General features: G+C 45.0%; 1 protein-coding gene across 4 annotated transcripts in view; it reads left to right on the forward strand.

The window, feature by feature from the left end:
* The window catches only part of ZNF618 (zinc finger protein 618), a 171,347-nt gene that overhangs the window by 131,007 nt on the left and 20,152 nt on the right, over window positions 1-20,188 (forward strand). For all 4 annotated transcript variants that reach the window (XM_032200546.1, XM_032200548.1, XM_032200547.1 and 1 more), the window contains exons 6-12: window positions 1,725-1,814; window positions 3,218-3,253; window positions 3,948-4,025; window positions 5,052-5,141; window positions 12,458-12,646; window positions 16,771-16,854; window positions 17,945-18,001. In XM_032200546.1, coding sequence (XP_032056437.1) covers window positions 1,725-1,814; window positions 3,218-3,253; window positions 3,948-4,025; window positions 5,052-5,141; window positions 12,458-12,646; window positions 16,771-16,854; window positions 17,945-18,001 — 624 coding nt within the window. The remainder of the gene's footprint in view (window positions 1-1,724; window positions 1,815-3,217; window positions 3,254-3,947; window positions 4,026-5,051; window positions 5,142-12,457; window positions 12,647-16,770; window positions 16,855-17,944; window positions 18,002-20,188) is intronic.

A 20,188-nucleotide genomic window follows, 5' to 3' on the forward strand; every position in this document is an offset into this window, starting at 1 on the left:
TAATTGTATGCACACATGGCTGCAAACAACTGAGCTGCAGCAGGGGAGCTCACGGAGTGGCAGCTCGTCTGTGGAGGCACAACAGCTGCTGTGTGCAGTCCTCGTTTGCTCCTGGTGTGAAGTAAAATACATTGCTTTTAAGATCCTTTCTGGCTACATGGGCTGATGCGTTCTACTTTATAGTGGGCCAGTGGCACACAACAGGCACGCAAGCCATCAGCTGTGGCTGGCTGCAAACACAGCACTGCACATATCGGTGGAGTCACTACTGGTGGATGCAGGTGGATGCCCAATACCAGGAGCTGGAAAACCTCACCGAGCTGACCAGCAAGGATGTGATCAGCACCCGTACTCAGATTTTCCTTACACAGGTGCAATATCTGGATCAAAGGCTTTCATTGTCCTCAGTCAGAGCAAACCAGATTCACAAGCATCCCGAGCTTTTTGCATCCACCTGACTTCCCCTCCCCACCCAGATGGGGCCAGCCACATAGACTGACAGAGAGCTGAGCATACACTGGGGCCTTTCCTCCTCTGGTTGTCCTCCTGTTCTCTGTAAAATCTGAGCTGTGCCAGTGGCATTTTCCCGATGTTTCCCAGTGGGCCTGCTGGAAGATCACTGCCCCAGCTCAGCAGGTGCAGCAGGACTCCGAAGCAGGGTGCCTGAATGCGAAACTCGCTGCGTCCGCTCCTGGAGCAGTTGAGAGAGCGCTGCTGTAGCAGCGGGGAAAATAAAACTCCCCTTCTGATGCCGTTTTCAGTTCTTAGTCTGAGCTGTGAAGGGGACAGGGTTTGTGCAGATGTTTGTCTGTCTGTCAGTCCATCCCTGTGGTGATCCCAGGCAATTCTGACTGAAGGCTGCAAGCCTCAAACTGCAGTGTGTTCCTCTGGGAGTGGTGGCCGTAGGCATCCCGGTGGAGGAGAGACCCCCAGGGGGACTCCCCCAGGATGGAGAGCCAGCAGGTCTCTCCTCTGACAAAGGGACACGCAGGGAGCACTGGGTGGGCACCTGAGCAGGATAGACACAGGAGGGAGCTGGTGTTTTGAGGGCGCCAGTGGCATGTATCAGTGGGGGATGAAAAGATAGGAACACAGCTGTGGTGAAGGGGGGCTGTTGTTTGTGGGCTGAAGGGAGGGGGCCCAGCGTACTGATACATACGGTACCAGGCTGTGTCGGTCCTGTCATTGGCAGAGGTCCTTTGTGCTTTGAATTGCTGGTTCTCTTTGGATTTGTTTGTTCTCATGTGCCCATACGGGATTCTGGGTGCAGTTAGCAGTCAGTCAGCAGCAGCAGTGAGCACCAGGTGTGGACAGGAGATGCACATATTTCCAGTCCTTTTTTTAGGTGGCGTGTTATGTCTTTGGCTTCTAACAGCGCATACCTTGACTCTGTGTTAAATTCTTCCGGTTCGTCTCCACCCTGACCAGCACTGTAGTCCTTAACTTCCAAAGAAGATTTCAGCAAGGCCTGCTGAGAGCTCTTATAGAAGCTTTACTGGAGAGCAGAGCTGCCTGACTGAAACAAAAAGCAGGATACCTTAGGATTAGCTACGTAGCACGGGGGGGGTCAATGTGAGGCAGTGGCTATCTGTGTACCTGAGAGATTCAGCGTGGTGTGTGGGATCATTGTGACTGCATGGGGGTTTCTGACTGAGCAGTGTACTCTGGAGTGCTTGCTTTTTACTTCAAGGTTTCTAAAGTGGCCTGTTTTCTTATTCCTACAGACAACTTTAGGTACACGTGTGACATTTGCGGGAAAAAATATAAATATTATAGCTGCTTCCAAGAGCACAGAGACCTGCATGCCGTGGATGGTGAGTACTATTTTGACATTTAGACACCTAAACTAAAATGAGAAGTGGTTGCTGTGTTGCCCTGGGGAAGGCAAAAAGTGGTCCTGCAGGATCATGCAGCCCATGATGTGCAGGACATGTCGCAGCGTTCCTCGCTCGCCTTTGTCAGGGGAGGCACAGTCTGCAGGCACTGCAGGGAGAAGTCTGCTGGGCTTGATTCTCTTTGCATGCATCAAAACAACACCCTCTGCTGGGACCTGTGGTCCTTGCAGTCCTCCCTTCTGTATTAAGGTTCGTGGTTAAGATGGATATGCTAGAGCAGAGTGCCTCAAGGTAAATTGTCCGTCTGGCCACTGCCTAGGCAAGAATTGGTTGCTTTTTGGTTTCTGACTTCACATGTTTGTTCCTAACATGACCTTCTGTGAGAAACCACGTTTCAGAGTTGAGAAATGTTGTTTCATTCTTGTTAATTGCTGTGGTAGTGAAGAGATACAGTTGTCAGGCTTATTTTTCCTTTGTGAATGTAGATGTGGTCTAGGCGGGTGACGCTTAGACAGAAGCAGACATCCTCCTCTAGAAGCAGTGTGTTTGTTTTTTCTATACTGGGGGGAATAGAAGCAACAACATACTGTCTTTGGCTTGGCTGCCTATACTTACAGGTCATTTAAAGCTCCTTAACTTGGAGCCCACACCTACTCCAAACCCTCACTGCACATGCTGTGAGCATGTCGGTGTTGCTCCTCACCTGGCTGAGGAGGGAGGCCTGGCAGATTTTTAGGTAGAGACTGCTTGGGAAGCAGAAAGTTCTGGCTAGCTGGAGCATCTCAGAAAAGCACGTGGATTTTCACAGTAAATGTTTTGCTGTTTTTCAGTGGAACATGTGTACATCTAAATGTGCTCTAAGAGCCAATGTTCTCTTGCAGTACACCATGACACACTATTGTTCTTGTGAAGAGACCTAAAATTAAAATAGCGGGGCTAAAAGTCACTGTGAGATGGACGTGTCTGCTCCTGTCAGAAGTGTGTCTTCATAGCTATGGTTCAGGGAGTGCTACCTCAGCTTATGAGACAGCTTTGGAAATGGCTTCCACTTGTCTTTTGCAAAGACACTGTTCATCATGGTTCCACCGAGGGGGTGGTAGTGTCTCAGCAAACAAACGTGAAGCAGGTGTGCACCTGAGCTTCACGTGGGGCTGAGTCTGTGTCAGAGCAAAGGCCTTGAGAATCTCTGTGTTTTAGGGCTGGGCATGCTCATAGTTCCTGCGTGGATGCTGGGAAGAGGAGGGACTGGGGCACAAAGCCTGGTGTATTCTGTGGGGCTGAAATATGCTAAAGCGGTACGTGAAATACAGGAGGAAAACAAGGCCATTTAAGGATTTAATTTCTGTTTTGTTTCTTCCCCTCCTTCTTCTATTCTGTGTTAGTTTTTAGTGTGGAAGGTGCCCCAGAAAACCGGGCAGGTAAGCTGTGATCCTTCGTGTGCTTTATTTCACAAACTTTTTCAAGCATTCAGTAATTCAGGTACAGCAGGTCCGATTCTACACTTGTAAGAGTCAAACGAGTTTTTTCACTGATTGCAGTGGCAGAGGAGCATCCTCTCTGCCTCACCTGGTGTGTACAGCCAGTAGGTTAATGCCCAGCCCTAGTAGATACCAGGCTTTTGTTGTACGTACAATTGATGAGGCTTCTGAAAAATCAAAGAAACAGGTGTTTCATGTCTCTGGTGATTTAGTGAATTGTTCAAGGCATAGATTACATTATTTTATAAAATGGGTTGGGTTCTGATTTGCTTCGAGCTGTGGTGTTAGATGGTAGGAATTCACTGGTCAGTGTTTGGTAGCTGACTTGCTCGCAGACTGCATTACTGTGGCCACTTTCAGACATCAAAACATCATTAGATGGGAAGAAAATCAGGAAATATAAATCAGGCTTTGAATTACCGGGCTGGAAAGGGGGTTAATATTTGACTGGGGCACCTGAGGTGGAGGAGGGACAAGTCAGACAGAGGGGTCATTGGGTTTGTAATTCATGTCTTGAAATCTTGTTACAGATTGAAATGTCATTACAGATGCAGGAGCATTCAGTGCCTATGCAGCTGTAGAAGGAAAACCTGAGGGTGTTGTCAGCTCTCTTGCTGGTTCTGTTCTCTTGCAGACCCCTATGACCAGGCCGTCATAGCAGCAGATGAAGTAAAGGAGGAGGAGCCGGAACCCTTCCAGAAGATTGGTCCAAGTATGACTTATTTTAGAGATTCAAATATCAGAGGCAGCACAATGGTTTCAAATGTGGCACTAGGTGGAGTTTGTCTAGTAAAACCAGAATGCAATGCCTTATGCATAGATTTTGGGACCCTAGGAGTTCTAAAAGATACATTTAGGTTCAAGTGAACACCAACCATCACCAGCCCTGGCCCTGTGAAATGCAGCCTTGTGATGTTTTCTGTTCAAGATCTCTGCTAAGAAAAGAGGAAAGAAGTTGAGGATAAAAGCAAACTGGCAGTGATTAGAGAGGGTGTTAGGGTATACTGGCAGCATTGACAGGTGATTGTGTGCACACTGCCTCTGTGGTGGGTTCTTCAAACAGATCAGGGTGAAACCAAAGAGATTAGAGGACCAGATTTTGCCTGATAAATTTTGGAAACAATTGAGTAACCCTAGATTTTACCTTGGCTTGCGGCTTCCTATCAGTTCTGTTCTTCCCAGCACTGGCAGGAACAGGAGGTGTCAGTGCATGGGTACACTACCTCATTATTTCAGGTACCCCCAAAACACGGATTGGCACAGAAAAGCTCATCCTCCTGAAGACAAATCAACAATTCCAATATATATTCTGTAATTAAGACTTAAACTTGACAGTTCTGTTCCCTGATTTGACTATCCCTGCCATGTCCATTCATCACAAACTGTCTGTAACCAGAAGACAAAAATGTGTTGTCTGTAGTTTAGACTTCAGAAATGGATTCTCTTTTGTTTTGCACACTTACCTGCTGCAATTTCGGATAATCTCTTGCACCTTGTTCAGTTCTACTGGAGCTGGTCCATCAGTCTAAGCACTGGCTTTAACTGTTGCCTTTTTGGGGGAAAGGGATGTGTGAATTATAGGACAGATTAGTTCCTAGTACATGAGGAAAATGCTCTAGTGTGTTTTGTCACCTGGCCTGGTTTCAGTGTAAAGAGTCAGGAATTCAGTGATTTTGTGAGAGGATGCTGCACTCTTTTCTAATTTTATTTAATGCTTATTTATTTAAATTCTTCACAGAAACTGGCAATTACACCTGTGAATTCTGTGGCAAGCAGTACAAATACTACACTCCATACCAAGAACATGTGGCGCTGCATGCACCTATTAGTGAGTATCCTGCTGGAGATCTATTTTATTACAGACTGTGATTTACAGTGGTTGGTGATAAATGATGAGGGCTGCAGGAGAGGTTATCATTCTTGTGGATCCTTCCACTGGACCCTGTGGGATTGCAGCTGGCAGGCCACAGATCATGTGCTGACCAGACCACTGCAAAGCTGAGCTGAAATCTCCTCTTAGAGGGGCACTGTTACTGTTAGGTCTATAAAGTCACTTTATAAAGTCACTTTTACCAAAGCCCATGCAATTTCTTATGTGTTCCATGGGGGTTTGATGCATTATTTTGTTGTTTAACTGAAAGTTCCAATACCTAAAGTATATATAAAAAAGTGATGCACAAACTTTTCTAGCCTCCCCTAAATAAATGAGTACATGCTGGGGGGGAGCATCTTTCTTTTGAGCTTCTGAGAAACTATTGCAGACAGCGAGTTCAAACTGGTATTCAAAATCATGTAAATTACCTTGGCAGCTTACTACTAAATCACAGGCAATAAAATATTTATTTCAGGGAGCTCGGGAAAAGGCAGTTCTCAGCATACTACACGACACTACGATCTGCACTCTGGAGGGACACTACGATCTGCACTCCCCAGACAAAGGGGAGGTTGTAATGAGCAATTAAGTGTAATTCAGTGCAAAAGTCTAGTGAAACAATTGAGAGAAATTCTTGCTATATGCTGGTTTGGGATGCTTTAAAAGCATGCAGGGAAGTTCTTTGCTCTTGAACTTCATGCTTCTTTCATAGCATCGCCCTGTGCCACATTGCAATTTTAATTCTGTGAGCCAGCATGGTTGCTCTTTTGCCCACATCTGTCCAGCTGCCAGCATTTTGGCTGATGATGGGGATGGATGAGCTGAGTTCATTAAAGTTGGTTTTGTTAGCTGCTCATCCACAGCCAGCAGAGGGAGTGCATACTCCTTCCTCACCAAATAGAGCTTAAGTTAGAGTTATTCTAATGAGGCAGCTTTAGTTTTAGACATACGTAGAAAAAAAATGGGAATGTAGTCCACCAGACGATCACTTAGAAGGTAGGTCAAGGCTTGATGGCTCTTGACAGCTCCCATCCAGGTTCCCTGGGGCATGGAGATGTACCAGGATGATGGTAGAAGGTGTGGGGCCTAGAATATCTCTGCCACCACCCTCACATAGTCAATATGCTTATCTCCCATCTGCTCAAGGGAACTAACTTATGGTTGCACATGTAACAGTTATTCCTAAACATCCCTACACACTCAAACTCCACTTTCCAGACGAGACAGCAGTCTAAACTCAGGTGTTTTCAGGTCCTCAGAAAAGCTGCTGGAGGTGATCAGTAGTAGATTGACCTATGAGTATAGAGGGGCCTATAGACACTGAGGCTCTGATGTCTTTAGTCCACCCCTGTACAGATAATCAAAGAAACTTAGTAGTTGTATAGCTAAGGAGCAGTGTGCAGTGATGAGTGTTCATCAAATCTCTGCTCAACAAGAACAGATTCTTATCTTCTCAGTACATCCCATTTGAAGGGGATTTATCACTAAGGATATCTCTCCACCCTCCCAGCCATCTGTAATACTAGTCTGCAGCTGCTGGTTCCAGTCCAGCCTATCCAGCATAAAGGAAAAACACAACTGTTCTTTGAGAGGAATTCGCCTGAAGTGGGCCCTGCAGGTATGACTGCAGATACAGACGGTCCATGTGGATACTGCCCTTCTTCCTGAGCAGAGTGCAGCTGTAGGATCATCTGCTCAGCATGAGGGTTAGGGCTAGTGCTGTGGGCCTGATGTACACTTTTTGGCTGCTAGAAGCCAGAACAGTCTGAAACTGCAATGTGGGAGAAGTCAGAAAGACATTTCACCAAGTGCCAGGAGAGCTGCTGAGATAAGCCTGAACCCTAAAGGGTCAGGAGCTCCCCTGTGTTAGGCAGGGATTTGCCAAGCAGGAAGCTATGTTTTTTCCAGTGGTCACCAGTTTTGGAGGAGGTGGCACATTGTTTTGCATGCTGAGATTGAAGCCATTTTTGCACCATGGTTTCTGCAGTAGCCTTTGCAAAGGAGAAAGAAGCTGTTCCCACCAACGACTAGAACCAGCAGTCACTGAGGGACCAAGTCCAGTCCTTTCAGCAATTATCTTTTAACTATGAGGACACATGAGGTCAGATCAGGATAATACTGTCATAAGGTTTAAACCCTCCTTACAAACTTTTTTTTTACATTTTTTTTTCCTCTCCTAGTTGCCATGACCAGTAAGCTTTATGATTTACAGTGACAAACTGCAATCCCTGATGAACATACAGGATGTGACTAAGCTCCCAAGGCAGGCTGGCCAGTACATCCTCCCAGTTTGCTATGTTCAGACTCTGCTCTTCATTTAAATCAAGGTCCGATGAGGTAGCTGCAAACACCTGACTTTTGATGCAGTGCACAACTGGCTTTTCTTATCCCCTAGCAACCAGAGGAAGTAAGAATGAGACTCTGCCTTTACCCTGGCCTTGTTCTTGTGGTTATATGGCAAATGCTGAAAAATTAGACTTATTGGGGTAAGGAACACACTTCAGCATTACCAGTCCAGCTTTCTGGGTCTCTCTGCCTGAGTGCAAGCTTCCCTTCCGGAGCCTGTCTTTCTGGTTTTCTGTGATAATGGATTAAAAGTTATTGAAACGAGGCTAAAACAAGGACTTATATCCTGCAGGGTCCCTGGGGCCTTCCAGGATAATTTTTGGTCAGTGCTACTGGATACCTACTGTCTGTAAAAGTGCTCTGCTGTGGGGTTCCCTGGAATTGTTAATGCCAAATAACTCCTTCAGAACTCCCCTTTTGTTAGTGAGGAGAAAGAGCTTTTTCCTGTGCCTAGAACTGGGTTATTACTCTTCTAAAATACTGATTCTTACCATGTTTCTATCAGCCGAGAGGTCTATTCACTCTAGGAAGAGTGTTTTTTTTTTTAAAAAAAAAGGATTGTGGAAATGGATTGTAGGCATGTTCGTTGTCTCTGGTTTAGAAATGTCTCTGAATGGAGGTGCACATGAGGGAGGGCTCAGAGATTTCTTTCTGTCCTCTCACAGCTCTATCTGCTCTGTAATTTGGAACATTTGCAGGTGGCTGTGCTATTGTGGATGCAGAGAAAACCTAGTGCCTTTGGGATGTGGGCTGGTAAGAAAAGCCACTGAGACTGTTTTAGTTTGCTAAGAGTGTGCGCTCTTCTGGTAACTGCAGGTATGGCAACAGACTCCAGTCATGGAAGCATGTGGTGAGAGCTCTAAAATCCACACAGCTATCCACATCCATTGCTTCCAGGATGGAAATCTGAAGTGATGTTAGGGCCCTGAGTGCACTAATAAATCTGGGTGGCCCTGGCTAGCCTCACATGGGGCCTCCACCCACACACAAAACCCCTATGTCAGCTCAGCTGTTTTGAGTCTCTGTGCAACACTATGTGATATCAGTCTACAGCTCAGTTGTAGACATGTAGATCTGGACCCTGGCCTGTAGACCTCTCAGCTTGACCTCAACCCTGTCACATCACTTTGGACCTCCTCGAGCTTTGCTGGGCTGTGGCTAACCCTGATTATCCTCATCAGACCTGATCCTGCCTCTGACCTGTGAATTGACTTGTCAGCTTGACCACAGACATCCCTCATCACCAACAACTTGCCTGATGATCTGGACTCTTGATTGAACCTGGCTTCCATCTCTTGCCTGCCCTGTTCACCTTTTGGAGGCCATAGGATGGGTTCTGGCTGGTGAGGCCCCTGCCCTACCAGCCCTGTGGCTGTGCTTGACTTCTGAGGGGACAGCCAGACTACACCATGAAAAAGACTCCCTGCATCCAGACTTCCTGCACCATGACACCTGAGAGGCTTTCAGAAATTCATCGGGCTTGGCTGCTAAATTACTTTTCTTGTTGTAAAGAGCACTGAATACAATTTATTCATCATAATTGCTTACACACTTGCAGTGCTTCTTAAAGACAGCTGCCATCATGGCTTTTTCTCTTAAGGAAAGCAATGCTTTTTGGTAGCATGTCACGTTTCCACTTAGGTCCTACCTACCAAAGAAAATAAAAGATCCAGATTCCAGCTATGTGTCTTTGCTTCCTCCGTTTCAGTGAGTGAAACTTGTGAGTTTCATGTTTTTTCGCACTCTCTAGATACAATGTGCCTTAGCAACAGACTTTACAGGCCTGCATTTGTAATACAACTAAAACATGTGTTTGTATAGAGAAGCACGTTAAAAATTTGATAGATTTGAGCATGGAGTCTTTCCTATGGAAAGTTCTGTTTCCAATAGGGGAGGTCTCCATTCAGCATCTGGAATTTTAAGCCATTGCTAAGGAATCCCTTTCCATCATGTTCATTAAATGAAGGTTTTTCTCCAGAGGTGATCGCATTCCATCCAAACCGTCTGAATGGCTTTCTTGCCATACTCCCTTATCTGTCCTGACAAAATGTGTCTGAAGAAATGTGATACGCAAATTATTAGCCAGAACTTTCACCTGGAATAAGTTAAATTACTCAGATAATCTGATAACCTTCTCTGTTGTGGTAAGGAAGAACAGAGAGTTAATGTCTTCCTGATCCTTCTTGGGAGTGTTTGTATACCCAAAGCACCTCAGTTGTTTTAGCCACGGCATTGCCCTGAGAACATTTCCACAACCATTGTGACCATGCACTGCAACTACCAGGCTCTTTTTTCTGCTGCCAGGGAGGAGTCCCCTATCTTTTTATTATCACCTGCATTGTCTGTCTTCTTTAGCACACCATGTGCACTTCTGTGCCATTTTGTGTGGATATAGCATGGTGTACTCAGTTTAGTTTAACAGCTGATTGGAGATCATCCAGTGAATCTTAATCTCCATGTTACTTCTTTTTCTACTAGGTGTTGGATCATTTAAAAACTTTTTAATGAAGTTTGGGGTGTTACTCAAGGTCACTGATTAAAAAAGGGGGGGAATAAAGAAGTGATGCTTCTCTAAGTTTGACATGGTGGGGATGCACCGACAGTTGAAACTTCTCTACTGCCCTCCCTTTTCCAACGTGTCAGCCTCAACTGGGGCATATCTCAGGTATTTTCTGAGACATTTTAAAAATAATATTCTGTAGCAGCAGTTATGAGATCAACTATACACAATGCTGTCTCTGGTCTTGCTGTCTACCTGCAGATTTTGAGGCAGGGTTTTTTTGTAGCCATTCAGCAATTCAATATTTTAATTTCTGCAAATATCTTGAACTTGGCATTTTCATCAACCTGAGGCAGTGAGTTCCACAATGAAGACTTCTTATCAAGAGCAGAACAGAAGAGCTACATGATTGTCTCTACATATGTTGCTTAGTTTTCAGAGGGAATTTGTCATCTGGTGAGCTAAATTCTAAAACATGTTTTCAGTGAGTTGCTAGCATCCTCAAGACTGCTAGTATTAATATTCTTTTGTCTGTCTTGCCTTGCTGGCACAAACTCTGTCTCTGCCTAGAGTCAGATGGAGCAGCCTTCTCTCTGGAGCCCAAATTTGAACTGTACAACTGGAGAGGGAGAGGACTAAAGCCAGGTCTCCTTCTACATCACAGGTTTGAGACCAAATGTCAGCCTGTTTATCCCTGATACAAGCCATGACATCATATTTGTTTAAGTTGGGAGGAAAAAGAAGTCATCTTGGAGGTCTTCATAGCATTCAGACTTCTTCCTTCAGATCTCACAGAGGGAGCAGGGTTATGCAATGACCCACTGTTTCTGACATTGAATAGTTGGCTAATTGCTTCATCATTTGGTATAGATGGGGAAATAAAGCAACAGTTGGCAGGAACAGGAATAGTTGGAAATTAAATGACACATAAGAAGGAAATTGTCATATCTGACTACATATGTGCTGGCACTTTGGCAGCAACTGGAGGAGAATTATCCATGGAGATGAAATGGAGTCTAGGAAGCAAAAGCAAGCCTTCTGCCTATTCAGCTGGCCAGAGACCAAGCAGAGAAGTATCTTGACCTTAACTATGAGAGAACCTAGTGTAGACTCTCCTGCATAAGTACACTATAACATTTACAGGAAATGTCATCTTGGATCTCTGTAACAGATCAAATGAAACAAAAAAAAATGTTTCCTTTGAGTATCTGTTTGCAGGTTGCTTTGAAAGTACTCATCATCACTCTGCCATGCTGCTGACCTCTGGCAGGAAAAGATGAGAGCAATTCTATAATGTCTCATGGGATTTTGGAAATGAGCATCCAGTCCCAGCCTTGGACTTTTTTCCTTGTCTGCTTCAGAGACAGGCTGTTGTGCTGCTGTGGCAGTCCATGACTGAGAACTGCTCAATGTGGTTAAGTGTTTCTGAGTTACACTATACAGGATTAGCAGGTTACTGGTGCTACCTTCCAGTTGTAGGCATCTTGAAATATCACCCAAGTACAGGAATTGCTGCTAATGTTTGTGGGTAATGTGAACCCTGTTTGTTAGTGATTATTGGCAGTTGGTTGGAGTGGGTCTTGACTTCAGGAGCCACATCCAGATTTCCGTGGAAGAAGTCACTGCGGAATGAAGGGGGGTTTTAGGTTGTTTCTCTGTTTCTGTATTTATTTTTTTTTAATCAATGAGGCCTAGACAAAGGGCTGTCCTCTCAAGAGTTTTTCATATGACTTTTGGCATTGAAAATTCCTGGTGATCCTCACTGTGCATTGCAGAGACCAAAATGTAAGTCACGTGTATTCAAAGAGCATACCCCAGTAATATTCAGAACTTTTCCATGTGCCACCAGCATTTGTGTGGAGATGGGGACCAAAAAGTCTTTCCTGACGTGCAGGATGAGAACTCTGCTTCATAATTCCTTTCCATTACAAACAGACAGCGCCATTTGCTTTATATAGTTAAACAGACAAGGAACGTAGCCAGGGTTCTCTAGGACACATGTGAGGCTCAAGGAACAAAGGTGTATACCTCTCCCCATGTAGAGCTCTGACTAGCACATTAGAAATCTTTTCTCACAGTTCAGCCTCTTCCTGACACAGGAGCACAAAGTTACAGGTACATCCAACCAGGCTATGGCAATAAAATAGGAATCCTAGGTGGATGGGGTGATTCCTACTGCAGTAGGAATGGGTTGGTCATGTGGCAGTTAAAGGTGTGGAAGGGAAGTAATAAGCTTCAAGAATCTATCCCCTTGGGTGAGTGGGGAAAACAATTTTGTTACTTGGGATCAGTGGATCCACATTTGCTGTAGGTCCCCATGCAAGGGATTCGTGAGCATGGCTGTTAGAAAGCAACCCTCCCAGAAGGCACACGGTCTGGGAGCTGACTGACTGTCCAGGCACTAGTTCTGAGTGTTCATATCCAGAGTTCTCTCGATCTCCACTCTTCGTGGCAGTGAAGACACAGGGGAGCCAATCCAGCAAAAAAACACCGTCTTCAATAAACCGATGTTCTACCCTCCTGCACCGCACCCCCTCCGGTGTCCCACCGGCATCCCCATCCCAGATGTTCCGCGCTCCAAATTCTGGATCCCCAGGAAGCAAGGCCATCACAGGTACCAATTGCCTTTCTACCATCAACTTTCTTATCTGCTTAGTGTCCAGTCCTGCCCTGGGTTGGGTTTTGACCCTTCCTGGACTCAGTCTGCTCCATCCATGACTGTCCCAGAAAAGCTCCTCCCAGAAGCAGTTGAGGGGATTAGATCCTTTGGCACAATATAAATAAAAATTCAGATCAGCAGTAGGTCTTCATAACCCAATGACAAGTTTTTGTTTTTTAAAGCATCGTGGTAACCACAAGGTACAAAAGACCCTGTTTCAAATCCTGGTGTCACAAACTGAGGAGAGCTTTCTGAGAAGGATTGGCTTTAGTAGTTTGTCAGGTATGGAGATTTTTGTTTGTTTTTCAGCTTTATTTGGTTTTTAGTTTTCACTTCTCTCAAGCAGGTGTCTTCAGGGTTAAGCCTGGGCCTGGGCAAATGAAATGGAGTACAGGTGTTTTTGCAGTGCTCCACTTCCCACAGGAACCACTGGGAGATAATATGGGCTCCAGCAGCAGAATTAATGGGACAGAACAGAGGTGTCAGAAAACTCAAATTAATGCGGATCTTCCCTTTGTTCCCTCCCTCCAAACAAGTTCAAATTAAAAAAAATAATAATCAATTAATAAATAGGATGTGAGACATAGTATTCACATATCCAGAGAGCAGGGAAGAGCTCTTTTAAATCTGTGGGATTGGTAGATACATATTGCACAGAATCACAGAATTGTCTAGGTTGGAAGAGACCTGAAGATCAAGTCCAACCTCTGACCTAACACTAACAAGTCCTCCACTGAACCATATCGCTAAGTTCAACATCTAAACATCTTTTAAAGACCTCCAGGGATGGTGACTCCACCACTTCCTGGGCAGCCCATTCCAATGCCTCACAACCCTCTCAGTAAAGAAGTTCTTCCTAATACCCAACCTAAAACACTCCTGATGCAACTTTAGCCCGTTCCCATTTGTCCTGTCACCAGGCACATGGGAGAACAGACCAACCCCCACCTCACTACAGCCTCATTTAATGTACTTATAGAGAGCAATAAGGTCGCCCCTGAGCCTCCTTTTCTCCAGGCTGAACAATCCCAGCTCCCTCAGCCACTCCTTGTAAGACTTGTAATATCAGTCCATATTCCATATCAGTACAGGAGAAGGGCAGGTTAATCAGCTGTGTAAACACCCCTGAATAGTCTGGCATGGGCAGATCCTGAGAAGCAGAGGTGGGAGAAGCCACAGGATGCTGAACAAAGGTGCTTTTTGTTAGAAGACACATGTCTGCATCTACCAGATGTTGCAGTGTGACCTGTCTTCTTATATCTTAGAATCATAGAATCATAGAATATCCTGAGTTGGAAGGGACCCTTAAGGATCATCAAGTCCAACTCTTGACACCGCACAGGTCTACCCAAAAGTTCAGACCATGTGCCTAAGTTCACAGTCCAATCTCTTCTTAAATTCAGACAGGCTCGGTGCAGTGACCACTTCCCTGGGGAGCCTGTTCCAGTGTGCAACCACCCTCTCTGTGAAGAACCCCCTCCTGACGTCCAGCCTAAATTTCCCCTGCCTCAGTCCATCAGTACACAGCCACAACAAATCTTGTGGATCCTGAAATTCCATATTGTTATTGCACATCCTAAATACTAATATGATTTTATTACTGAGTTGAGGTCTATCCAGTTTAACCAATTTAGGTGTTCAAGCTGAGCAACCTTTTTCATTACTTATGTAAGCTAGTGACAACTTCTTCCAGTCCCGTGTCTCTTTCAAAAGCAGAAAGAGTCTAACTGGGAGTCTTCCAGAGTCCATATTCATCTGAGCAATAACAGGGAGATAAGTTTTATACAGGGACACTACTTTAACCAAAAAGAATATTAATGCATTGGATAGGAAGTCTTCCTGTATGTAGGAAGGAATTTCATGATGCTTGAGCCTGGTAGATTGGTCTTCAAGAAAGAATATTTTGTCTGGGTATACTAGCATATCTATCTGGTGGCATGTTTTCCATGGTGTCTTTCAAGGCAGCTTCTTGTACAAACACAATCTGAGTGGCATTTGAATTTCTGGCACAACTGCATTGACCGTAACACCTATCAGGAAGACAGTCTCCAGAAGGGATGCTTTCCGAGTATTGCAGTTAGAAGTGTTTCATGTGGGCAAGGATGGTGGAATACCACTCCACTGGCAGTATTTGGATTTCATAGCCACTTAGTGGATTGGCAATTAGTTTTCTTACAACAGAGAATTTTGCTTCACATGCAAAAGTTTCAGGTACAAGGAGGAGAGAGACAACTTGTGTCAGCTGCCATCTCTACTGTGGGAAGGACAGAGTAAGTCCATGGAGACTCATTAAAACATTTTTTTCTTATAGCCAGACATGGCAAAATAAAAAGGATTGGGGATAAGGACAAAACCACCATGCAATTTTTTTCCAAACAATTTTGGAAACCTCCAACTCACTTTCACTTGTGACATAAGCCAGGATTTGAACCTGGGTCTCTTTGGGGGTAGGTTGGCCAAATCCATTTTGTCATGGTTTTATTTTTCCATTATGCCATCTGATTTGCTGGTTACTTAAGGTCACTTGTTCCTATTATTTACTTGTTGAAGGGGATAGACTAGATAATGTATCTAGCTCTTTTTCAGCTGTTTTATGTAGTTATGTTTAACTGATTTGATTACCAAGTTGTCCTATTCTGCATATGAGAAAGAATCAGGAATGTAGTAGAGAGTTTGAGGAACCTGCTCAGCACTGGAAGGGTCCACTAAGGATTGTCTGGGCCAAAATTTGTGGTCTGGGAGCTTCATGCTCTTCAGGTCTTTCGGAGCCACATCAGACATACAGCCCATGTGTCTGAGTCATGAGGGGGCCATGAAGTGGCTGGGGCATCCACACAAAAGTCAGGACAGCAGTGCCGACTGCTCCTCTGTCTGCAGAAACACAAAATGAAACAATTATCTGAAATCAATTTGCAGCAGTCCCTATCATGCCTGAATTAAATCTTTCTTTTCCCAGACACCCTCCCTATACAATTTGTATGCTGCTCGACCCAGCAGGGCTGTGCTAGGCCACATTCAGGTGAACCATTGGGTGACACTGGACTTCATGAATGAGTCCACATATGGCAAGAGTCTGTGCAGTACAGACCCTACACAGTAGTTTGGCAAGCTCGCCTTTCATTTTACTGATCTCTAATTGACCCTTTGAGTCACTACAGCAAATATACTCGCCCATATATTACAAACCCAGTTGAAGCGAGGTAAGACCTGACACTCCTTGTACTGTTGAACTTCGGCTAAGGAACACTGGCCTGAGAAGGATGGGTGGCTCCTCAGATATGCTGTACGGTGACATTTTAGAACACTTCAGCTATTGCCAGGGTCACACAGCCACCTCTGCACATTGAAGGAGTAGTCCTTCCCCTACAGTTACTGGGAAGTGGTTCTGCTCCAGTGCTGAATTGTGCCAGCCACATGGTGCAGAGGAGCAGGGCCTGCCTGCATGGCGTTGGGTACGGGTAAGGTGAGCTCGCTGTTGGGAAGCACTGGAGGGCAGGGGATCCACCACAGCTTTTCCAGACATCATGGGCAGACTCTGAGACAGCCCTTCAGTCCTCCACTTGAACATTTCATGGAGGATGTTTAGGGAAGGAACGAGGATGACTGTGAAGCATGGGGAGAGGTGATGTAGGTGTAGAGTGTCATTAGGTGACACTCTAAATGTCATAGTGAGGACATGAGTTCAATCTGCAGTCCTAGTCACCTGTGCCAGAAGCTTTGAGGTCTGCATATTGCCTTAAGGAAGAGTAAAATACAAGTGTTTTGTTTTGGCTTAGTTTTGGAGGGGAGAAAGGCATGACCCTTCTGGTTCAGTCAGGGCTGGTACTCATAGGCACTGTAGGAGCTACTGCAGACCACCTCAGACAGAAGGCGATAACAACAAAAAAAAACTACTTGTTATCTTTTCAATTAATCTGTCCTATTGTCCTCCAAAGCAAGGTATTTTTGGCCACTTTTTGGCTGTATTCAGGTCAGGGTATGTGATTACATGGCACAGGGAGCATGTCGTCTGCCTCCTTTTGTTATAGTCCCTTGTCCAGTATTGACCAGTCACCATCCCTGCTTTGTTCTCCACCCAGCAGAAAGTGCTTTCAGCAGGAGAGCAGAAGGCAAAGCGCAAAACAACTTTGAAGAAACAAACAGCAATTCTCAGAACTCCAGCGGTAAGTGTGTTCACTCCCTCCTGCTGTACTTTACCACGATCCTCTCCAGGGCAGTATTCAGCTGTGATTGGTGATTATATATCTGGGGAAACTACTTTAAGCTTGCAAACAGAGAGTCTTCCTGGGGTGTTGTCCTCTTGTCAATCCTCCCCAGGTTCCTGCCACTCCAGAGCCTGTACAAATAATGCTCTGAGGATTCTGTTCCTAAGTCCTGGTGCTTTACCATAATTTTTTTCAGTGGGGAACAAAGATGTAGAGAAGGGGGAATATGGATGGACATAAAGCAGTACTCATTCTTTGTCTGTGTGTCAGTGAAGGATTTGTGAAGCAAAACCATTTGGAATATGTAAGAGAACTCTGGGGACCATAAATAGTACGGCAGCGTGCATATTACTGTGATGCTCGCTGTGGCAATATATTTACAAATCACTGTAACTGAAGGCCAGCTGTTTGTGAATTTGCTATATGGAGGTCACAATATTTGAGATGTGTAGATGTGAGACCAGAATTTACCACACTTCTGGAGTCTCTTTTGAGTTTTAAGTCCAAGTGGTAGTAACTAAATATAACCACTTGCCTCGACAATCTCCTAGACAACACCATTTATACAGTCATCTTTATAACATTTCCATCGTGCTTATCTATCCCCCTGCCTTCAAGTGGGACACTGCTATTCTCTTACACTCCCTAATTGAAGCTTGACAGACAAACCATATGTATTGTAATTTAAGCGATAATTGTAATTTCAGAGATAAATAATATGCCAGTAGAAAAGGCTGGCCTCCCTCCATTCCCATTCAAGAGTACCAAAACACATGGTGTTCACAATGCTGCTAGCTGGAATGGACAGGTAAGGAAAGGGATTTCTCCCTGCAGCAGGTTGCATAGTGTCTGCCTTGGGGGTTTGTCTGTCTCTGAAGCAATTGAGGGGCCTGTACAAGTGTGTTAAAAGGGAATGGAGTGGTGATGGAAAACCCACATGCAGTAGCAGAGTGGGTGATAGTGAATGGGGAAAATTGTTACTGAAATGCTGTGTGTTTTGTTTTGGGGAACAATCCTGTACTAATCCAAGCATTCACCACAATTACAGCTGTTCATTCGGGGACAGAAAAACCTAAAGAAAAGAGATGTAAGCAGAACCCATCAGGTGAGCTTGTCTCTGTGTTTCAGGCCTTTATACTCTCTAGTCCTGTTCCAGTTGGGTAGCAGCAGTCAGGAGTGCTTAGGGGCTAGACAAGTCTGTCTTCAGTCAGCCAAACCAGGCTGTTAGACGTGACAGAAGACAGATGCAGTTCACTGACTGCCAAGAGTTGTTAGCCTGACTTGCTGCTCTGAAAGTGGCCACTTGCCTCTCAGCAGGCCTGCTCCCCATGTCTTGTCTGCTGTGGGTAGTATGAGTGCTTTGTCTGAAGGATTTGAAAGCCTGCATGTCTTAAAAACAATATACCATTTGGGCTCCTAACTCCTCTGGGGCCCTTTGAAAACAGCAACCTTAGATTGTTTCTTTTTTTTTTTCCTGTCAAACTCTGTAGAGTCTATGTCACCATGGACGAAGGACAGAATTATCTCCCTTCATATCAAATAGCTTATCCCTAAAGCCAAGAATGCTGCATTGTAAAACCTTCTGGCTGCAAACATGCTCATGATAAATGTTTCAGAAGTGGAAAAGAACCCGTAGCATGGAAAAGGTTCCAGGAACCGCTGACAAGAAGCACACAGAAAAATAGAGTGGCTGTATTGAGTAGTCTAAGAATTTAGTTCTGTCTGAACTGCTATTAAATACTAACCCATTGTTGCTATGACACATTTCACAGACTCTCCTTACCATCTCCTTGTACCAACTCACATCACAATCATCCTTCTGAATCTGTTTTCTCCAACATTTGAAGCACACGAGTAACAGCTCGCAGTAAAAAAAAAAAAAAAAAAGAAATTTTTACAAACTGAGTAGTGAGTTCAATACAATTTGTTCATCTTCTGTCATTGTTAGAAGAGTTTCTGCCTGCACCACAGCTATAGTCAGTTAATTTCCGTGGCTTAGTCTAGGGCCTGACAGACTGCAGGGGAGTTACAAAGTGCTCACCAAAACTGTTGTTTGAGCCAGGAAACCTAAGGAACTCTAGTGAGCTGCTCAGGACTGGTTTGAAGGGCGTTAGTCTGTGGTTGGAAATGCTTCTTTTCTTCGCTAGGCAGCTGACACACTTTTCAAAGCCAGACTGGTGCATGGGGATATATAAACTTCTTCCCTTTTCTCCTTTGACTCCATCTTTGTGCTACTTCTTTATTGTCCCATTCGGTGCTCTTTTCCAGCTCTCCCACCGAGCCATCACCTCTTTTATTTCTTCATGTTTCTCAGTAGTCTGAATGTTCTAACAGATAGCAGCCTAAGTGGCCATCAGTATGTCCCACTGTGAACGACACTGGTGATGAGAGAGGCCATAGGAAGCTCTGTGAGCATCTGTGTGCTTGGATGTCAAGGCAGAGCTCTCTGTAACTTCATTTTTGAAGAGCTGCCGTGTGGCTGTGTTGTAATATATGGGACAAACTCTGTGTGGCTCAGTGTTCACATGTGTGATGTGAACTATCAGAGTAACTGGCATTGTCAGCTTGTCTTCTCTTGTGCTCAGGCAGCAGAATTCATGCAGGCAGGGAAGCAGCTGGTGGTAATGTGCTGAGAATGACAGGACGGACACTGCCCTCCACTCCTGTCTGCTGCTCATCACCAAACTCTGCTGCTGTAAAGAACAATCCCCAGGTTTGGGGGGTAAATCCAGGACCTAGTTGAGTAGCCTGAGAGCTGCATGGTTTGGCCTCGTGAAATGCTTGATTCCCTGTAACATTTGCTTGTGGAGTATGTGAGTTTTGTGTCACAGGCTCAGTAGTGGTGATAAAGAAGGCGACAGCATCTTTTTGGGCCACCCAGCTGGGTGCGTTATACTCCATGACACCTTGCAAACTTGCAGTGCCACATGTCCAAAGGAAAAAGACAATGAGGGGGAGGACAAGCAGAGCAAGGTCAGCAGCTAAAGCCACCTAAAGTAGATGTGGAAGCAGTACTGTAGGGAGACCTAAGTGGGAGTAAGACAACTAGAATGGAAAATCAACATGTCTCATCCCTGCACACAACCCCATTCCTTGTCATAGTGAATTTAAGTAACCAGTATCCTTATCTGAGAAATCTGTCATCTCACTGCCCATAGAACAGCAACAGGATCTGTTCTGCTTGGCAAAGCACTGCTTCCTGGCTGTATTTGAATCTGTCTACTCGCAGGTCATTTTTCCAGCAGGGCACGATACAGGCACAGAGTGGATAGAGAAGGCACCTTTTTGCTGC

Source organism: Aythya fuligula, chromosome 19 (genome assembly GCF_009819795.1).
Source record: "Aythya fuligula isolate bAytFul2 chromosome 19, bAytFul2.pri, whole genome shotgun sequence".
Lineage (NCBI taxonomy): Eukaryota > Metazoa > Chordata > Aves > Anseriformes > Anatidae > Aythya > Aythya fuligula.